This window comes from Oryzias melastigma, linkage group LG19, assembly GCF_002922805.2.
Source record: "Oryzias melastigma strain HK-1 linkage group LG19, ASM292280v2, whole genome shotgun sequence".
Classification (NCBI taxonomy): Eukaryota; Metazoa; Chordata; class Actinopteri; order Beloniformes; family Adrianichthyidae; genus Oryzias; species Oryzias melastigma.
The window spans coordinates 11732654-11754492 of record NC_050530.1 but is presented as its reverse complement, the minus strand read 5'-3'; the positions used below and the strand labels follow the sequence as shown (position 1 = coordinate 11754492).

The following is a 21839-nucleotide window of genomic DNA, read 5'->3' as shown; positions in this document are numbered from 1 at the left end:
TTTTAATATTTTCTGGAGACAAAACAGCAATTCTGAGTGTTTTCATTTTTACTGTCTAAAGTCAAAAGTTTTTCTGAGTACGAGGTTTTATCTACCCACTCACCTCTAGACGCAACAACAGGGAGAGCGTCTGTGACTCATCCGCCACTTCTCTCCGCACAATGAGAGTCCAATCTGTTCAAGGCTGCAGATCACACGGAGGGGCTTTGAGCTTAGATGGGAAAAAAAGGGTGCTGCCATTCTGCTGAGCTTTCTGACACCAAGTGGAACCTAATGACGGATTAATCCTTTCATCCTCGCACAAATGTCACTTTGGAATTGTGGACCCCCGTCTTCAGATTGCCCCTTACAGTCGAGTAGTTTCCAGAGCAACTACACGTTGAAATTCTGTAGAACTTATATGGATGCCTTATGTTTTCAAGGGCTCACTTTAAACTTTTGATTTGTTAAGTTAAGGTGTAGAAATATAACAACACAGCCAAATGCATGTACAATCTTTGAGCAATGCATACAAAAATCAAAATATATATAAAAAGGAGAAATAATAACTGACATTTATGTTTTAGAAAAACAGGAAAAACCTGTTCAGGTGGAATCATAAACATTTACAGCATAATAGTTTTGCGCAAAAAAAAAAAAAAAAATAGCCACCTCTATTTATTAAAAAATAACAGTTTCCATTCTTTCCATTTAGTGTCTTGATTTGCATAAGTTATGTTGCTTTTTAGGGATCCAACAAAGGAATTGGGTAGTATTTCTGTGTCCAAAAAGTCATCTAATAAATACAGGCAAAAATATGTGTGCTCCCCTTTGGGTATAACTTTAAACCTTTAAAACCATAATTTGTTCATGTTTTTTTCTAAGTTGTTTAATTTTTCATGTATTTTGTTCAAATTGTTTGTAGTAAAAATATTTTTTTTTTTCTTGATTAGCAAAGAGCCCAAAAAGTTCAAAGGAATACAAACCAGTTTTTAGTTCTGTTGGCCTAAATTCAGGAATTATATTTTATAAAACTTAATGTTTTTTTAGTTCATAAACAAAGCATCCTACTATAAACAAACATTTTTTTCAATTGTTTTCCAAAACTTGTTCATGTTGGCAGAAGAATAGTGAAAGATTCACTCTGATGAAAATTGTGTTTTTAACATGTTCTTGTGACATTTTTCGGATGATGGAGGACATTTATGAAAAAAATTAAGATTAAAATACCTTTCTGAGTAATTCTTTGTTCAAATTGTTGTGAATGAGGAAAAAAAGACAGTTTGAGGAGATTGCATTTGTGATGTAAAAAATATGCTGGGCTGGTCCGCTCCATTCTGATGCATCCACCTGTAGACAACTAGATCCATGTGCGTCTTTGTTTTCCTCGTCCGAGTTGACATCTGGTTCACAACTCTATGGCTGGATAGCTCAGATATCGTTCGTCATTTTTGTTGCCCTGGTAATGTTAAGTTGGGGTTGTGAGGGGCTGTAAGCTAGCAGGAGAGAGTGTAAACAGAGAGACGGGAAGAGGGGTGGGCTTACTCTGCACCAACTGTCCCGCCCACAACTGAAAGGGGAATTTCTAAGGAACTACTACTGCTCTGCAGAAACTATGTTCTAAAAAGTTTTTTTCCGTGAGGGTTTTAATAAAAAATACCATGAGAAGAAATTCAACCATGAAGGTAGCTTTTTAGTGTTAAATTGCTTTTTGTGATGTATTTTTGGTGAAAAGACTTGAAAAATAGATTTTTATAGTTAATGGAGGATTTTGTATGATTAAAAATGTTATTTTTTAGTAATGTATGAGCTATTGAATGCACAGTTCTTTAATCTTGGATGTAAGTTTTGTTAAAATATCCTTCCTCTCAATTTTTTTCAAATTTGAGAATAAACTTCATATTTTTTCGCTGCTGTAAGTTAGAAAATGTGTGAAATCAGTTCCTTTTAGCACCTTAAAAGGCTTTCTCCAATTTACCCTGTTGTGTGTTGACAAGCAGGTGTTTGTGTTGACTGTTTTTGCGGCCTGTCGGGTGTCATTCACAGCAGCTTGTGGAGCATGGGTACAACTGCGAGTGCTGCACCACAGCCAGTTTCTGTAGCGTCGCCCGTCGAGAGAGTCCACGGTAACGGGATGGCCGACATCAAGCAGTCCATCGGCATGAGCCCCTTCCAGACAGTCAACATCCACAACAGCAAAGCCAAGTCCATTATCACCAACAAGGTTGCGCCCGTCGTCATCACGTAAGTCCCTCCTTGAATCCGCGTCTTCGCGGTTGGGTGTTAACCCGCCTCACAAGTTGCTGCTCAATTCCCGGTTTCTGTTATCGTCTTATTAGCTAATCTTGTCAAAACTTGTTACCATGTTACCATGATGTAATTTTGTCTGTTTTTCAGATACAACTGCAGGCAGGAATTTCAGATTCACGATGAAATCCTCAAAGCCAACTACAAAGTTGGTCGGATATCAGAGTCTATGCCCGAGCACTACCTGGTGCAGGTAAGACACCCCCCTCCCCCTACCCCCACTCTGTCCTTTCACGTGACATGTTAAATGGCAGAGTGGCGTATTGGAGCATTGTCATGCGCCGTTTTCTGATTAGAGCCAGCCATTGAAGGAGGACCGTTGTCACCCTTCCGCGACCCCTTTGATCTGCTGTCACCTCCGCTCAGGCAGTTCAAGCACGCCGTGTTTGTCAGGGGTAACCCACAGCTTCTGTTGACACATGCGGCCCAGCGCAGCTCGCTTTAGGAGCACGCCGGTGGCTGTTTTTCTCTTTGTTTTGGCCAAAACTGTTTCTACAAAGAGAAGTCAAGGTGGTTTGTTGGATTTTATAAAATAAAGAACGGGTTTGTTGATAAAACAAATTCCAGAAATAATCAATTTTATGATTTTTTTATGCTGTTTCTTCCTTATTTTTGCTATATTCATTAACTAAAACCTTCTAACCTCTCAAAACCTACTTTTATTTGTTAGCTGCAGTCATTATGTATTTTTTAGTGGAAAAATGCACAAATAAAACCTAGGGGCATCACAATAACAGACCATATTTTTCTCTTGTTGCCTGTCACAAGCTACTTGAAAAAGGTAGACACAGTGGAAAGAAACACTTGTAAGTGAAGAGTTTAGTCTGCTTTTGACACATTTTTTTATAAAAGAATTTGCAACAAATTAAAATAAACGACTGAGGAAAAAACATTTTTTTTTGTTCAAATCTGTTTTTAGGTCAGTGGAAATACTTTTTTTATTATTATTTCTGTGCATTTTTTTCTCTGTATCCTCACTTTCTTCAAGTTCTCAGGGTCACAGTCGGAAATGGGAGATAGAGGCGGCACAGCAGAGATTAAAGCTGTTGAGACAACAGAATAACCAGACTGTAGCTGTGCTGTTTGCAAACAGGGAGAGGAGAATCAGGTTAAAGGTTCAGAAGTACAAAACTAAATAAAGGATAAAAAGAAAACAAAGAAGCAGGCTACAAAACATGCAGTATAAAGGTCTCTACTTAAAGAGAATAAAGTTTTATTCTTTAGTGAAGATTAAAAACGGCTTTAACTTTGTGATGTATCTTTGTTTATAGAATACCTTTAGTTTGTGGCTGTGTAAATTTAATTAATTGAAAACAATTAGGAAAAAACAGGTGTTAGAATGACAATTCAAACTAGATAAATGTTTGATAAATACATGATGATAACTCTGAGCTCCTGCCTTTTCCATTTTTGGACTTCACGTTTCCCATCCATGGACGATTTACATTTTTGTTTTCTGCGTTTGTAAATGTCCGAACTCCAAACTAACAAGCGTGCGCTCGCAGGGGGAGTTCTTCATGGTCCTGGATGTGTACAAGAAGGCAGATGTTCTAAACACCACTGGGAGCCGCGGGGCGCCCAACTTCCGCCAAGCCAAGGGGTCATACCCGCTGTACGGGATGGGTCAGCCCAGCCGAAATGGATTCCAGCAAGTTCTCCAGAGGCTGCAGGCACAAGGACAAGAGGTTCTTTTTTTTTCTTTTTTTTTTACACATTTCAGGGTGATTGAATTATTATTTATTTATTTTTTGATGTCCTGTTCAGAGTCGTCATTAAATATTTAAGTGCTCAGATTCTCAGGAGCAGAGTGGCTGAATTCTGGAACATGAATTGGTCCTTATGTTGACCAGTGGAAAAAAAGTCCTCTGTAATTGAAATAAAATTGGCAAAAATTATAGCTCAGGCTTCCGTAACCTCATGTGTCGTGTTTCCGCTGATGACGGATTGTTTCCAGTTAGGGTTGAAAGTGGTGAGACTATGAATTCCTCAGCAAATCTTTAATTGCTGTGCAAACAGGAGATTATCTTCATCTGCGTAAGAGAGGAACCAGTGGTGTTCCTCCACAAGGACGGCGACTTTGTGCCGTACACTCCCCGGAAGAAGGAAAACCTGCACGAGAACCTCCACGGGCTGGAACGGGAGGAGACGGTCGAACACCTGGAGCTCAAAATCAGAAACGAGGTGTCAAAGCACGCTCTGAAAGCATCACAAATCCACTTTTTAGCCCACTGTTTATGACACTTCAATCCACAGCTCCATGACTTTGCCAAGCTCAACGACAACGTCTTCTACATCTACAACGACATCGAGTTCTTTAACGACGAGCCGCAGAAGATATCCATCACGTGTGAAGAGGACATCCTCGTGACGGAGGAGGTCTACAAGAGGCCCATGTTCACCATGCCGGCCTACAGGTTGTTTGCTCTTGTTAGCTCGCACTTCAGCTCAGACGGAGCAGCATGTGGGCCGTCTGTCGCAGAACATGCAGAGAGGGTTATAAATAGTGTTGGTTGTTTTCACAGAGGCTAAATACCCTGCCGCCTTTATTTATTTATTTTTTTTTAAAGTAGTGTGGTGTAAAAAACTAAATCCAGCTGATTTATTGAGTCTTTTTTTCCAAAAGAAGAATATGAAATCTTGATGTTTTGTACAAAAAAAAATGCTGTATAGTCAGTGAGACACCATAGACGACAAGTTGAATTCTGGGTAATAGTCTGATGTATTGCAGATACTACAGATTACCATTACCAACGGAAGGAGCTCCTTTAGAAGAAGACTTTGACGCATTTGTGAACATACTCAGGGTAAGTAAAACATCACATCTGACATTTACCTGGTAAATCCTCTTTTTTAGTAAAAAGTTACAGTTTCCTTGTAAGGATTTTGCTGGAAGTTGTAGGACAGAAATATTGCAGAGCTTCTGGACTTGCTCAGTAAGTTAGCGAGAAGGTCACGCTGGCTTTTGTTTAATCCGTCCTCCTTTTGCCATCAATCTCTAATAAAAATGATATTTAGAGTAAAGAGAGATCTCGGAGACACTTTATGTCCGCTCCTCAGTCATCTGCCTTTGTCTGTTTTCCATCCTGCCCTTCACTCACACAGGATGTTCTCTTCATCTTGTTTTGCCCTTTTTTGGACTGACTCGGAGCAGCCGGTCTAGTTCCCTGTGGTCGGAAAGTGGTTCATGGATTTTTTCTCTTGATTCTTTTTTTTTTTTTAAACCGACAAATCAGTTTCTCAATGCCATGCTCTTTCTTTGTGTCTTTGTTTTTTTAAATCTTACCAAGACAATGAATTCATATCAATACATTTGTTGAGATAAAGTTGATATAGAGCTTTAAAAACTGATGTAAAGCTCTATATTTAGTTCAACTGAAATTACATGACCAGAGATCATTTTTGTTTCATTGTCACCTTCTCGTTTTTTTCTGTTTTAATGGGTTGTCTTACTCAGGAGAGCCCCAGCTTGGGTCTGGGCCAAAACGGATTCCAGAAGCTGCCTGCCCTGCTGTTCAGCTGTCAGGTGGGAGTCGGCCGCACCAACCTGGCCTTGATCCTGGGCGCACTAGTCATGAACCGCCTCTCGAGGGATTCCCAGCAACCACAGTAGGACACCTTCATCCAATCACAGAAAACTCAGAAGTTTGAGCACTTAAAAAAAAATATATATATTTTTGTTTGTGTGTTTTAGGGTGGAAGAAACAGCTCCTTCAGAGTCCAGGCCAATGTTTCGAATCATCCAGTCTCTGATCAACAAGTTGCCTAATGGACAGCATGTTATGGAAGAGGTAAAGCAGTTTCTGTCAAATAAAGAACAAATCTACAATGCTTCAATACACCATTAAAGATTTGTTTTAAGTTTCTTCAAAAATGCATCATTATAACAAAGGAGAGGATTTCTCCTTCCCTGTGTGAAATGTAACAGTTGACAAAATGTGTTTTTTGTCTGAAAGGTTTTTGAAACATTTCCTCGAGATGATAAAATAAACTATACTGAACCAATCTGTGTCATAAAAGTAGTAAAACATGAGCTATAATCTTATTAAAACCCTTAAAAATATATATATATATTTGAATATATTCCTTTTGGGTTCTGCATGAACAATTTAAAAAATATTAAATAAAGTTCTTTATTCAGATAATGTAAATTAGGATCTAACTGTTATCAGTGTTTACTTTGTTAAATTTAGTTCTTTTTTTCCAGGTTGATCATGCAATTAGCCAGTGTTCTGAAATGCACAACATAAAAGAAGCAATATACGAGAACAAGAGTAAGCTGGAAGGAATCGGAGATCAAATTCAGGTCAGAAATGTTTTGATCCTTTTTATGCTTTTTTGAACTCATTGAAATCATTTTTAGGTTCATTTCTCAGACAGCTGCTTCGACCACAAACATCTAATAAATTCCAGGAGTCTGTTGTTTTTGGTATTTTTAAAGCCTTCTTAAATGCTTGATGTATTTATGCTTTACAGCTGTTTTTAATAATGTATTTTTTCTTTTCTCACAGGGAAACAGCACCAAAGACTATTTTCTTAGCAGAACCATGCAGAGCTTGGAGCGTTACTTCTATCTCATTGTATTCAATGCGTACCTTCACGAACAGGTGAAGCTTCTTTTATGAAGCATAATCCCCTTGGTAGATGTGATGTCAGCGTCCGACTGTGACCCGGTTGTTCTGTTTTGTAGTATCCGCTTGCCTTTATGTCCAACTTCAGCCAGTGGATGTGCTGCCACCCGTGGCTATACAGGCTGCTGGCCTGCATGGATCTGTCCGAGCTGTTGGCCCCTGCAGAACTGGTCACCAGCGGAGCCCGCGTTCTGGTGAGGCAATCTGTATTTATATTTGTGTTTCTTTTTTTAAATTTTTACCTAAGATTTTGTTTAAAATTTGGTACTTATAAACCTTTTTAAGTACTTATTAGTTATTTAGGACAATGGTGCCCAACCTCCGAGCTGTGGACCGGTCACTTGGTACAAGGCTGTTGAGGAAAAAATATGTTACTTTTTTCCATTTTGTTTGTTCATTTATACTGAAGGAAGTTTTTTTTTTTTTTTTTTTTTAAATCACCAGATTCTCTTCACCACATGCGTCTATCATAAGATATTCGCCTTAGTAAGGTGTCTTAAATGCGTTTTCAACTTTCATAAAGTGAGTTCTGCAAAATTTCAACCCCCAAGCTAAAAAAGAGTTAGCCAAATAAATAAATAAATAAAGTTTGGGGATTTTTTTATTTTTCAAAAAAAAATGAGAGAGAAAACAAACGAATAAAAGACATAAGAACAGACAAAATCAGGAGTCTTTACCTGACAAACAGAATAATTGCGACACACACCAAGCCCACTCTGCATAATATGTGACAAGGATGCTGCTGATAAAGTTACACATGCAATTAACTCACGTTTATGTTTTTGTGACAACTGTTTCATTTTATTTTGTTCACTTTAAAAGTCAGATGAGGCTAAAGTTGGCATCTGGTTTTCCTTATTTCTTAAATTAACTCAGGAACTTGTACATTAAGCTCCAGTAGCGGTTTCTGCTGAATCTTAATGATTGTCATGTCCTCAGTCAAGTCATATAGTTCGTTTTTACTGTCTTCACCGTCTTCCTTTATATCAGTCACTGGGGTTTTTTTCGGGGCCATGGTTGGCTTATTTCGCTTTTTGCAATAAATTTACGATAAATTAAGTTTCAGTCGGTCCTAACTGCTGAGGGCTACCATGCCGTTGCCCCGGAACCGGAAGAGAGTTTTAAAGGGATTCTACCATGCAAAATCAACTTTTTTGAGCTTTTAAGTGTATTACAATGTTTATCCCCCACAAAGTTGTGTTTTCTGCACTCAAGCATCTCTGAGCATTCCCCTAAAACCTTTTAAAGATTTCCTCTCCTAAAGTAATTTTTGATGCAGAACAGGACAATAATTGTAAAACTTGTACTTTTAGGTGCTTTTACAAATCAAGAAGCTTCTGTGAGAATTTTATTTAGACTTTTTTGGATTTTGATTTTGATTAAATTTATAAAATAGTAACTAAAACACTATATGTTTTGAGAAAATTGGCAATGTTTCATCCTCTTTTTGTTTTTCATTCCAGCTGCATAGCAACACTACATTAGCACAGCTATTATTTGAACTATATTCTAAATACCTTTTACCTTTACCTTCTTTTACTTTTGTCGATTTTTCTGCTTTCGAATGTATGTGTGGATCTTGAAATGTTTGTAGATGTCGAGTTTAAAGACTTTATTTGGACAAATTGAGTGTTAATTGTCGAAAATTTTCCATTTATATTTAAAATTGCAAGGGAAAGTATGTGAACCCTCAATTTCTGCATAAAAGGGACACATGATGCGTTTTTTAAATTTTTTTTATTTCAATCTAAATCAACGATAAAGAAAAACATCACCTGCTTAAATCACACCAAAATATGTTTTCATGTTTTTACTGAACTCAATTATGTGTCCAATTTCTGCATAAAACCAAGTAATTCCAAAGAGTTCCCATATTTTATCCTTTAACTGTATATATATTTTATCGCAGGAGATTTTTCAGCCTTAGGTTTACGTGTCACTTCAAAACACCTCGGTCATTTGCATTTCGAAGCATTTCTATTTAAGCTCGGCGCTCGTCACACCAGCCCACAGCACCTCTTGAACACGCATCTGTGTCCTAACATACCTGCCACGTGACCTGATGAATCTCTGATGAACTGCTTCGTCTGAGCAGGTCGCTGATGAGTACCTGGCTCCTGACGTGCTCAGCACGGTCAAAGAGATGAAGGCGGTGAACTTCAGACGAGTTCCCAAGATGCCTGTTTATGGAGTGGCTCAGCCGACATCAGAGGTGAATTGCGCTCAATTACTCCTTCTAATCAGCGCTCATCCTCCCACTTATCTGTGTTTCTTTAATCCCTGCATGATTTAATTTCTCCACCTTCATTGTGACAATTGTCTTGTCATCTACAAAATGCATAGAATAGAGTGATTTACCATTATATTTCACAATAATCCCTATTTTGGGCTCCGTGTGGATTTGCAGTGTTCTGTTTTGATCACCTCTATAGGCGACAGGAGTGGTTCTGGCTCATCTCACGGATGAAAAGAGGAAGCACAGTCACATTTTGTGGGTCAACCTGCAGAATGAGTTAGTGCTAGAAGGCAACGGACAGATATTTGTTCCAAGGGAACCCTCATGTCTGGATCAGCACATCTCCATCCCAACCTGTGATCCACAGCTGTTGAAGGTAAAGAAATTCTTCTTATTTTAGCTTGTTAATGTTGTAAGATATACTACATACAGATATTGTACATGTTTTGACACATTTATACCTTCCTGGCTTGCAGAAATTGGAAACATCATTGAAGGAGGAGATTTTGAAAGCTCAGAAGTGGCTGGAAGTGGTGCTGGAGCAGGAGAAGCAGATGAAGATGCTGAAGAGCTGCCAGACAGTTGAAGAGATTTTCAACCAGCACAAAAGCTCCCACCAGGGCCTCGTGTACAGACGGATCCCTTTACCTGACTGCAGCGCTCCCACAGAGGAGGTGATAACTAAAGGAAGGCTAAAACGCCAAACATGCACAGAATTCCTTGTTTCAAAATTAGACCATGCACCCCCTCTAGTGGTTACGGCAGTTACTGCTATTCTTTTTTAGAAATTGGATTGACAGTGTTTAGGATTTTTTAAAAATTAATATTTGTGTTTTTAGATGATATCAGCTGTTCTTTAATACAATGATTGTTTATTTTAATGTCTCAAACCCCTTCCTGTGTGTGTTTTTTTCTTCTTAGGATTTTGATAAACTGCTGGACACCATGAAGAGTGCCTTGGCCGAGGACTCGCACTCGGCTTTTGTTTTTAACTGCTCCAACGGCAAAGGGAGAACCACCACTGCTATGGTTGTTGCTGTTTTGACTCTCTGGCACTTTAATGTAAGCTACTCTCTCAAGTATTCTTAAATAAAGCCACACGATGACTTGCTGAATTGTTTTTTTGTTTCCTTTTTAAGGGCTTTCCCGAGTTCCCCGAGGACGAGATTGTGAGTGTCCCTGATGCCAAATACACAAAAGGAGAGTTTGAGGTTTGTAAAACATTCAGTATGAAAACTATTCATAGGTAATAGACAAACGTAAGAATATTTTTGTATTCATTTATTCTTGAGTTTATGAGTATTTTAGAGGTTGAGATGGAGCAATGTGAGAGTTTTTTGTCTAATTCCATCATAAGTGATGCAGAGAAATTCACTGTCTCCGCACACTGCTCCTACTCTGAGGAATTTTATTTACCAATAAATAGTACAAGTTAAGATTCATACATTATACATGTTTCTGGGAATTTAAATTGTGTAATGTGTGAAACATACCAGGCGTATGAAGTGACTTATCTGGTTTCCCCCATCAGTTTTGACTTTGCTTCAGCTACATTTGAAGGTACTAAAGCCACTTTTATTCAAAACAAATTCCAAACTACTCTGTTATATTTATTCATTTCATTTAAACATGAAATTCCTTTGTAAGACATGCACCCAATTGCATTCATTTTGGAGGATTTGCCTCCGCTGTACAGGAAGGCAGACTGAGAGGACTTCTCATCAGATCACGTCTGCCATAGTCATAGTCCGTTTCAATCAGTGATTTTGGTTTGGAAGTTTTTTTTTCTTTTAAAGTAAAATATGAAGCAAAGAATAAAGGCCTAAATAAGTGGTGGAGGGCTAAAACCAGAATGTTTGAAATCCCACCAGAAAGTAGGGGATGCAGCATTTGAGGCCAGTGATCAAGCTACAAGCTGAAACTAGCAGAAGCACTAAGATGGTCTGTGTCCTGCAGTTAGCTCTTATGAGAAATGGAAGAAAAACTACAACCAGGAAACTTATGGAGTTCATGGTTTGTAGCTAGGTAGTAAAAAAAAATCATTTAGGCTTGTCAATGAGTCAGAAAGCTACAATCGATGCTTCCCAGCCTTTTACACAAGCAGCAATAAATCCACTTAAGCTGCTATTTGAAATAAAACCATAGAATTGAAACTTTACTGATCTAATAAGCACATTTTAGACATGAAATATTGTTATTGTAAGTTCTACTACTGGTATCTGCCTACGCCTATATTCTATTCTCTTATTTTGTATGAACTCCAAGTTTTTAGGCTTTCTAGGAATGTCAGAACTGCACATTGGCAGATGCACTTTAATCACAATAATGATCACAAAAACATGAAGTTGTATGTGTCAGCTTATAAAGAAATAAAATTGGGTATAATTTTGATGCTACTTAGCACATGTCTCTACAACAGAGAAACATCTTGTATCGTCTCTGAGAGAAAATGAAGGTAAAAACATGTTTTTTTCTCATTCCTTTTGTCGTCGTAGAAGCCTGACATACTTTGAAAAGAGATTTCTCAGAAGCATTCCTTTTTTCACAAAGTATTTTTTTCTAACTACACAATCAGTGCACAGAGTTGTCAGCACAGCTTGTGATAGAAAATAGAAAAGCACAGGCGGGCTCAGTCAGACCTATCACTGTTGTGGTTGTGACTCCCGGCAGTTTTTTTTTTTTTTTTGTGAGTCACAGTTGTGACAGTGACTGCGTCCTCAGCCTTGTAAACACTAACACACAAGATACCCACAAAGCTGCACGACAATGCTGCTGTTTCTGGGATGGTCACCAAGGAAACCCAGTTTGCCTTCAATTCATGTTTTCACCCTGCCAGGTTTACCTGCTGGTAAAAATGCTATTGACTGAGAGTTCTTAGACATTCCTGGGGAGGAGAAATCTGAAAAGATTTTTTATCAGAGATATCAGAGGTGTTAAATGGAGCCTGAAGATGAGGAAGATGAAAGAAAATAAAGTTTTTTTTCTATTTTTTGTCACGTCGTTGGCTCTAACACAGCCAAACTGAAAAAGACTCAAATGAATGACAGCATTCTGAGAAAAAAGATTCAAAGTTTTAATAACTTAGATGGTTATTACTGTTAAAATTGAATTAGATCAAACAGGCTTTGGTTGCCCTCTTTACACATTAGATAAACCATTCACCTTATTGCTAGGAACTGACTGTATAATCTGGATTAACGTCATGCACATGCCGATAGACACATCCTCTAATTGTGCTAGGTCAACTCTGCTAAAAGTAGGAGCTGAGTTGACACAGATTTGGACCAGTATTTTATTTAGGTCAGAACAGGCAGGGGGAAGCGGAGTGTTTCAGGAAGTGAGGTTGAGGGAATTCTGCAAACAGGAAGTTGTCAGACTGTAGATCTGGGGAAAGATATGAGAACAAAGCTGGAGTGAGTGCAGCCTCTTATTCTAGAGCAGAAGAAGAAATTTGGAACCGAGACTATGCATCAGTTTAAAAGCATCTAAGCACTAAGAACTAGTATTAGCATTAGGTCCAGGTAGTTCATTCTGATAGAAAAAGGATATTTAAGAAGTGCTGCAAGAGACTCAAAGTATGCACGTTTCTACCTCATTAGTACCATGTTTTGGTGAAACATGTTTGCATTTCTTAATGGAAATTAATGTTAAAGATCCACTTTCATCATCGTTTGATTTATTTTACAACCGTTCCCAGTGGTCTCTTCATTATGATTGCACCATTTTTAGCCTAAATCATCAGAATGGAGTAGAGTAGGGAGGTTGTACCCCGCTCAAAATAGTTTCTGTAGAATAAATATGCTCTTTCTCAAATATTTTTTTCATCTGCTCATGATTCACAACAATTTGAATAAATAAACACTCAGAAAAGCAACTAGAAGCTTAACTGTCTTTATATATGTCTTCCATCATCAGAAAAATGCCACAAGAAGATGTTAAAAACACAAAATTTCTCAAATTCAATTCATAGGTGGACTAACTCCATGTTTTAGTCTAAGCACGTGCACATTTTCATAAGTAATAAATGATAGTAACTTGTCGAAAAATCAAATCTTCAAATTTGGATTAGAATTCTGCATTCATAACAATGGTTTCTGCTGCTTCTGCCTTGCAGGTTGTGATGCAGTTGGTCCGCCTGCTCCCTGATGGGTACAGGATGAAGAGAGAGGTGGACCTGGCCCTGGATTCTGTCAGCGAGACCATGACGCCCATGCACTATCATCTGCGAGAGATCATTATCTGCACTTACAGACAGGTACCGCACACGTCCCTGCAGTGCTCATTAGGCAGTCCCCCCCAGACGGCGGCCATCATTTTCAATTGAAATCTTTCTGAACAAGTGAGAGGTGGGCTGTAAATCAGATTTTGACTCGCTCTAAGGTCAGATCTGGAGATGAGAAGTAGGTCAAGGGAAAGCATCTAAAAGATACCAGAACCTGAATTATCCGTTAAGCTGAACGAGGTCTTACTTAGATGAAGGTTTTGAATACACAGTTTATGAAATGGTTTTTTATGTTGAGCTGCATCACATTTTATTTCTGAAGGTCAGAAAATTAGGTACATAGGAATGAATATGTTTGTTCAATGCAAAGATGGAAGCTTTACATTGAGCTGATTTAAGTGTAATTTCACACGAAGCCCAAAGAGGGCCTCAAGAGCTAGTTTTTGTTGCAGCTGGGGAAGTTGTGTAGAAAAAAAATCTAAAGAGATCTGTTTGGTGGCTTTAAATCACAGATTTAATAAACAGTTATTCTTTAAGACTAGCTTTAAAGAAACACTTAAAAATACAAATACAGAAATATTTTTAACTTTTTTTCATTAAATAAATATAATTTTAGTCAAAAAAGCTCCATACTGTCATTTAGGCAGGACAGCTTGGGTATAAATATGAGTTCCTGCCTCTCTTTTTTTAAAAGGTCTTCCCAGCTGCTTTGGTTATATATGTGATTTAAAAGGAATCAAGAGAACAAAAGCAGATTGTGGTGGGCTTTTAAGGTCTTCGCTGTACGCTCGGCCTTCGCAGGACTACAACTCTGTTTTAGTCATTTGTAATGCAGACTAATCGGGGTGCCTCTGTGCACCGTCAGCTGTTCCCAGCGCACTGGAGGCACCCGGTCCTTTCTCCACTGGATCAATGGGTCTCATTGTCTCACAAACTCTGTTTTTTTTCTTTTTTTTAACGTATAGTCTCTGCCTGTCACTCTCTGATGCCAGGCTTGATGCAAACCCGCTTTTTAATCAGCTGGCTACTTTGGAAGATAACTGTGTTTAAAATTTGATTATTGATGTGAAGTTTGATGTAAACAGAAAGGAAAATGCCACGTTTAACAAATTGCTTAAATTTCTTGCACTTCAGGGAAAATATGACCGAATAGTAAATGCTGCTCCAAATTGCGTTATTTCTGAACCAAAACATATAATAGAGTACGTTTGGCAATAGTGTGAAAAAAAAAAAACTTAAAACTGCAACTTTTTCTAGAAAACATTCAACAAAAATGTGTCATTAATTCATGATGATTATTCTTACTGTATTTAGAAGAAATGGCAGCCAAAACTATAGAAATGTTCCCCAACTCACTTTAAATCTGAGTGATGTGTTCAATCCGCTGCAGACAAGTCAGTCCTGGCACACTGGATGTGCCGTCTGAACCAGCAGGCCAGGTGATAAACAGTGTCAGATGTTTGGAGAACTGGCAAGCTGCAACACACTTTAAAAAATGGGGGGAAAATGGGGAAAAATGTTATCCTCCACTTTTCATGTGGTTGGAAAATATGTGTGTTTGTGGGAAGGAGGAGGTGGATATCTTGCCTGTTTCCAAATAGCCATGACCCTAAATTAGAGATATCCAACATTAGTTGCAGTTTGGTTTCAATTCTTTATCCTTTCTTGGTGTTTCTTGTTTCCCCCTTCACTTCCTTCCAGATAGCTGGAGGCTTCGAAGTAGAAAATGGTTTTATGCTCAACTTCACATCTCCGATGAGCACAAAATAACCAAAAATGATTGGCAGTTAAGTAGATAATCTGAAAGGGTGCATTTCCTAGCTTGAAGTGGTCTCCAGTCCTTCTTCTACCTTGAAAATTGTAGCCCCTTTTTGTTCAATATGTCTGCTTCTGTACCCAACATGCTCGCTGGCTCCGTTCCATTAAAGAGGCTTCAAATTGTACAAAGTTATTTGGAGATGACTGAGGATCACAGGCTTCAACCAAGAGGCTGAAAACCAAACCGTAATCCAGTTGTTCTTCAACTAGTTTCTAAAAAAAATGGGGATTCTTTTCCACTCAGGTGAAGAGAAACCCAAACATTGACTGTGAGAGAGCTACAAATCATTCCCCCCTGTGTGTGTGTGTGTGTGTGTGCCCAGAGAAAGGCGCTCATGGTTTGGACGGGGCAGTGGAAAAATATTTCCAGAGAGCGAAGAATGCTGCGAGCAGGTTTTCTTGAGAAGAGCTGGAGAAAGTCTATTAGAAAGAAGACGGGAAAAACAAATGAAGTTCTGCTCTCCCGGGTTCATTGAGGTTAAGGAGACAACCGCCGTACTGACAGCAGGATTCATTTTACTAAGGAGCTCGAACAGGGATTTAAAAAAAAGGGGCTTGAACAATTTAAGGGGAAAAAAGTGGTGGGATGGGAAAATGAACAGTCAGTACATCATTTTTGGAAGTTTGACGTATTTTACAGTACAGTTTTCCCCTATTTGCAAAACTTTTTTCAAAAGTTATCCGCTTGCTACAGTCCCCACTTGCATTGTGGGTGGGCCACTTATAGAATGAGCTCACCTTAGCCATTGAATCATCAACAGCATGTTTGTCATTCTTAAATCCCTTTGAAAAGAGTTCTTTTGTTTTTTGCAGCATCTTTTTAGTGGATAACCTTGTATTTCTGCACTCTCAGTGGGTCCAAACAGAGATGCTGTGTTCTTGTGTGACTCTGCACGTAATTAAAATGTTTAGTTTGAGTTTTTCTTGGTCTTTTGCATTGATGGAGGGTTTTGTTGTTAGGAATTTTTCACTGCAGTTAATTGAATACGGAAAAGCTCTTTTTTTTTTTTGAATAGAATAGGCGCTTGGATGAACAAGGTTGACATTAGAATTCAGATTGATGCAAAAAGATTACAATATTAAAAAAAATCCATCAAAAACATTTATTCGAACAGACCATAGTGACGTTCTCTGATAGGGTGTGCTATTGGCCTGTTTGCGTCATACATGAGAAAGAGAAAAAGTAGAATACTAGATTTTTCTTTTTGACTTTCACCAAATGACTTGTTTTTAAGATTTTCTTTCATTTTTGCATAAATAAATTAAATCATCATTCAGTTGAGCTATTTTACACTGCAGACATGGACTATAATCGGGATGTCTGTCATCAAATTAAAGAACTAAAAAAAAAAAGCAAAGCCATGTGGTTGTGTAATATCACAGCAATTCTTCAGTATAATTTCAGAACAAATAGATTAACTTAATGGTCTTAACGGCATTATCATCTGGAGATTTTTCATGTATTTCCTCCCACCTGTAAATGTATTTTTTTCTTTTCTTTTTGATAATAAAGGAGTGTAAGTAAAAGTTAGGTTGTTGTACAAAAGGAAAATAATTATACTTGATTGCCTGTCATTATCATTGCTGTTTAACCCTTAAACAATGGAGCTGTCATCGCCAACCCCTCAATAACACACTCCCTTTGAAATATTGTAAATCTTTGACCATTTACTTGATGAAGCGGCTTTTTATATTGACTTCTGCACCAATGACACTACTAACGTTAAGTGTTGCAAAACTGCTTTTCACCAAATCAGAATCTGATTTAATTTGGGTAAACAATTCACTACTTTGAAGTGCTGGAAACATTGACTGGGTAACAAGGGGGTGTGACGTCACCCATTAAAAAAATGGCTCATATCCAGCTTTAACAAAATGAAGTGATTTAGTCACGATTTTTCCACAATATGGACGCCACCATGTTGAAGCCAGACGTTGTCAATAAGCAGTGATTGGTTCATGTTGGTCTAAGTTAATATTTCTATCGCCAACTATCTCACCAATCAGGAGTGAGCTTGTAAGAAGTCCACACCCCTACTGCACTATCTATCAAATGTTCAATGTGGGACCAAATGAAAAAAGAAAGTATGGTTTTCCAGATCTTTAAGTGTGTATGTTTGATTATCTGTTATAGTTCTTTAGTCTATTCACTGTATACTTCTGTTGCCATCAACCAGCTTTTGACGTCATCTTCTTTTCATTGTCTCTTTTATGTGAGCAATGTAGTTCTCTTCAAAGTTTTCGCTATTGAATTGATTTCATTCGTTCCCACATCACTGAACTTTAGTTTTTTGCGTCTGCTTGCAGCAGAAGTTCAAAGTACCATTGATCCGATCGTACGCTTTTCTCTTCTGGAGTGTTGTTTTTATGTATTTTACAGTCAGATCATTTTCACCTCTTAGCTGCCTACAGAACTTGTTTTCAAAAAATGAGTTGAAACAGCATTTTCAACTCTGACTTGGAAAAGTTTGAGTTATTTATATATATATTTGTTCTGATGGGTCTGATGTTTGACTGGACTGCGAACTTTTAATCTTTTAAAATAATCCTTAAAGTGTTAAGAATTAAACACATTTTGATTTCTTGTGTGTGTAATAACACTTCTACAAGATTTTCTCTTTTATATACATTTGTTGAAGTATCTTCAAAAAGATACTTAGCATTCATGTGGCGTTTCAAACTGGTTAGCTTGGGTTGTAGGACGTGTGTTTGATGATGGAGCAGCTGGTTTTCTCCCACAGGCTAAACCCCAAAGGTGCTGTATTAAAAGGATAAAAGAATACTTCGTTTAATCTGAATTATGATAAAAGCAATTATTTTGTACAATATTTTATCCTATTATTCTAAACATTTTAAAGAGGTTGTTTATCCTCATTTCATTGAAGTGCAGCTTTATGGAATGCCACAAGAAATGCACATCATTGAAAAGTAACATATTCAAAAAAACTTTTTATGTATTTGTGCAAAAGCAACTGTAAAATTTATTAGCAGCATGTTTAATCAAGTTTTACAAGAGAGTGAAACAGTAATTGTTAAAAAATTAGAGCTTGGATGAAGTGTTAAAATTGTGTGATAATGGTTAAATTAATGCATATTGCAACATTGCTACATATTTTATTTTGGTTAAGACTTGCTTAATATTTTGATGATTGAATCGTCACTTTTTATACCAAACTAAAAAGTATTTTCAGTTTGTGAGATCAAATAGCCCACGGAATGGTGAAGAAAAAAACTAATGTAATATTTGAATGATGTAAAAACAAAAACATTTTAATACTTAATGAACACAAAAAACATCATTGTCCCTATTGCATCTATGAGATGGATATCAATGTTTTATGAAAAATTAAATCAAGTTTATGTTGTAAAATAAAAATAACCCACAATAGATGGAATCCACGAAGTAATTACCTTTATTTTTCACAATAATAGACGTTTCAAGGCTGTAAATCCTCTCACAACACATTTTATGCATTTTTCTCAGACAGACGTGAACACTTTTACACTCTTCTCTCTCTTGTTTAAACTCTCAAAGTTTAAAACGTGAATGAAGTATAAGTGAATGAAAACAAAGATCTAATTGTGATCAAAGATTTATGTAGGTTTGGCAAAATAAACACATTTTGTTTAGGACACGTGCCACAGAGATTGATTGTCAATGGTCTGCAACCAATCAGGACAATGGAACACAAAGTGCTATAAAAAAGCATGCAAAATTGCACTAAAAAAATCTGCTAAACATCCAGACAGCAAAAGGTGAAGCATAACATAGCGAGGGAACACTATACCTCAAAGCCAATTCAGTGACTCATGAAAAAACAAAGTCAATAAGGTCTATTCATGTATAAAATTGCTTGAAGGAAAAATGGCAATGAGTCTTTTCTCAGCTAAACACAAATTTCACGCTCATTGTTTGTTGTTCTAAATAAGCATATGTTTTATCTTAGGAATTATCATAAATTTCATGGAAGGTTTCAGTTTCATAATGATTCTTTTTCTTCTGAAGTGGAATTTTAATAGTAATTTGGATTACTGTTCTCATTAAGATCAATACAAGCAGCAGCAGAAGCCATTAAAAAATTGCTGTGCTTTGGTTGAACTAATTTAGGCTTGTCCCTATCTATTATTGAGCATAATTAGGGATCACAAATGTCAAATCCATAATAAGTTTGGTGGAACTGTTTTTTCAATGTCTGACATTTTGCACTTCTCAGTTGATGGTAGCAACATGGTCTTTTTAAAAGACTTTTTCAAAGAATAAATGGTGATAATTAGTTTGTTTTTAGTCATTATCATGCCCAGTTCGGTTCATTCATTGTGCTTTGTGAACTCTTTTTTTATATCCATGTGAGATATATCCCTGCTCTGTGCAAAGACACCAGAAATAGCAGCTTCCAAATCCATGAAGAACTTTCAAGTCATTTTCCCAGTAGCATGGTGCCTTTTAGGTCCTGCTAAGCCCCAGATCACTTCCCAGGCTTTCTGCTCTCACTCAATAAATCCAGAACACAATCTTGTCCATGACGTGTCTTCAATGCCAACCATGTGGGTTATGTAGAATCCGTGACATGGGCGGAGTTGGTCTAGAGTTTGCGCATACGCGATGCCACTTTTGGGAAACCATTCATCATTTGTAGGAGCAGTTGCGCAACAGGTGATTGCACCAGTAATGGGTTTACAAAGTGGCACCCTAGAGCTAACAGCCTACCCAGAATTGATTCTCAAGTTTGGTTTTATTTAATTAATTTGAAGCATACTTTCTTTGAACAGTAGCAACTCCCAACTCTTTGAATTTTTCTCCTGCCGTTTCTGCAAATCCTTTTGAATACTCTGGTTTTTGTTGCAGGATCTGCTTTTCATGTTGGGCATCATCAATTATTTCTTGAATGTCCTAAACCCTTAAAAAAATACTTTTTTCTATCCTTAAAATAATTTTTTGCTTCTTTTTTCATCTACAAAGTTTGTCTAGAAATACCGTTTCAATGCCTCACTCTATTTCAACGTGGCAGCCTCTAAAACTTTTAAATTGCACAAACTTTAGTAGTAGCTGAAGGACACAATATATATATATTTAAATCAACATTTCCTGATCTAAAGATTTGCATTTTAAAGCTGATTAATAAATATAAATTTAAAGAAAAAAATTGTATGATCTCATCATAAGCATACAAAAGTCTTGCAGGCTGGTAGTATGTTTCCAAGATATCAATTACAAGACAAAAGTGTTAATTTCTTGGTCAGACAATGAGTTTCATAATGCATTATAGGGTTCTGGGATTAAATTAACTACCCACGGTGGTCTGGGAATAATTTTCCTCCCAGATGTTGTCGAAATCCTTCCTAAGAACCAATATTAAGAGGATGTGACACCAGCTGAGACGCTAACCACATGGAAAATATTAGACATTTTAAGCACCACACCGACAAGTACCTCAAATTAAGAAATTTTACCAAAAAAAAAAAATATATATATATATATATATATATATATATATCCCCAACTTTGGTCAGCAAATGACCTCACAGTCGTTTAGGAGCCACATCTGTTTTAACTTCTCGCCGCCTTACCAAAAAACTGGACAGACAACTGTCCAAGTCAGTGGTGTTGGTTCATCTCCTACATGGCTTTTGCATAACAGCAGCACGCTGTAGCTCTGAGTGAAAACACTTAGTTTTTACCATTGTGGTTGGTGAAAATGTTTCCCCGAGCCAAAGTGCTTGACCATGCTGTACTGCGGTTAGCAAACGACACGACCTTGACAGCTTTGTGGCTCCCTAGAAATAACTACCGCTGCCATTGACATTCACTGTTTGTTGTCAGCCAGGATTTACACACACACTTCTACATGGTCCAGACTATGAATTTCCCAAGAAGTAGTTTTGAAATATTAAATGTCTGGTTGCTTTCTGCTTACTGAGTGTTTTACTGCCTTGGGATGGCATGCACTAGATATTTAAGTTTTTTTTCATTGTTCAGTAAATGATTGATTCTAAGCAGAAGTCTTGTTAAGCCCTCTTGCCATGCTTGTACATGTGCAGAATGTACTATCATCGTTGATGGTAATCAGCCAAATCCTCTGTTTTCTTAAAGAACAGAAGGGATTCACTCTTTAATTCATGATATAAAAGGCATGTATTCAATGCAATTCAGTGTGATACATGAAAGAATGAATAGGTGGCACTTTTATGTTTATATATCTTATTCTTAAGGGAATAGAAGTATCCCATTGTGACCCATAGGGTGTTATTTTTGCTTTTTTTTTAGCCATCACGTTGCTAATCAGAATATTCATTTCTGCGCTTTGTGCAGCATTGCGTGTCTGGTCTGACTCGTTCTTCCATGATCCACTAAGTACAAAAATTCGCATTTTTAATCGGTATCACGCACCTTTTCGGTTCTACTCATCCTTAGTTAAAACTGATTTGTAAATGTTTCATATTACTATGTAACAAAGCAACTGTGAGGTTCATGAGTTTACATTAGGTTCAAGTGGTTCGAGGCCTGCAGTTTAAATGGAAAACAAAAGAAAAATGCTAAACTGTTCTTGCTTATAAATAATTAACTAAATTTTGATGTGGTAGCATAAACTTGTATATATATATATATATATATATATATATATATATATATATATATATATATATATAT

The 21839-nt window shown here is 37.2% G+C and overlaps 1 protein-coding gene across 6 annotated transcripts in view; it reads left to right on the top strand.

The window, feature by feature from the left end:
• Window positions 1–21839, top strand: part of pald1a (phosphatase domain containing paladin 1a) — a 45451-nt gene that overhangs the window by 6748 nt on the left and 16864 nt on the right. For 3 of the 6 annotated variants that reach the window (XM_024285197.2, XM_024285198.2, XM_024285195.2), the window contains exons 2-18: window positions 2029–2223; window positions 2377–2479; window positions 3792–3971; window positions 4303–4467; window positions 4540–4700; window positions 5015–5090; window positions 5741–5892; window positions 5978–6074; window positions 6491–6589; window positions 6795–6890; window positions 6974–7108; window positions 9010–9126; window positions 9347–9526; window positions 9627–9824; window positions 10072–10212; window positions 10290–10361; window positions 13265–13405. In XM_024285197.2, the coding sequence (XP_024140965.1) occupies window positions 2039–2223; window positions 2377–2479; window positions 3792–3971; window positions 4303–4467; window positions 4540–4700; window positions 5015–5090; window positions 5741–5892; window positions 5978–6074; window positions 6491–6589; window positions 6795–6890; window positions 6974–7108; window positions 9010–9126; window positions 9347–9526; window positions 9627–9824; window positions 10072–10212; window positions 10290–10361; window positions 13265–13405 (2298 nt within the window). In that variant the 5' untranslated portion in view covers window positions 2029–2038. Of the gene's footprint in view, window positions 1–2025; window positions 2224–2376; window positions 2480–3791; window positions 3972–4302; window positions 4468–4539; window positions 4701–5014; window positions 5091–5740; window positions 5893–5977; window positions 6075–6490; window positions 6590–6794; window positions 6891–6973; window positions 7109–9009; window positions 9127–9346; window positions 9527–9626; window positions 9825–10071; window positions 10213–10289; window positions 10362–13264; window positions 13406–21839 lie in introns of all 6 variants that reach the window. The other 3 variants (XM_024285196.2, XM_024285199.2, XM_024285194.2) reach the window with 1 other exon arrangement.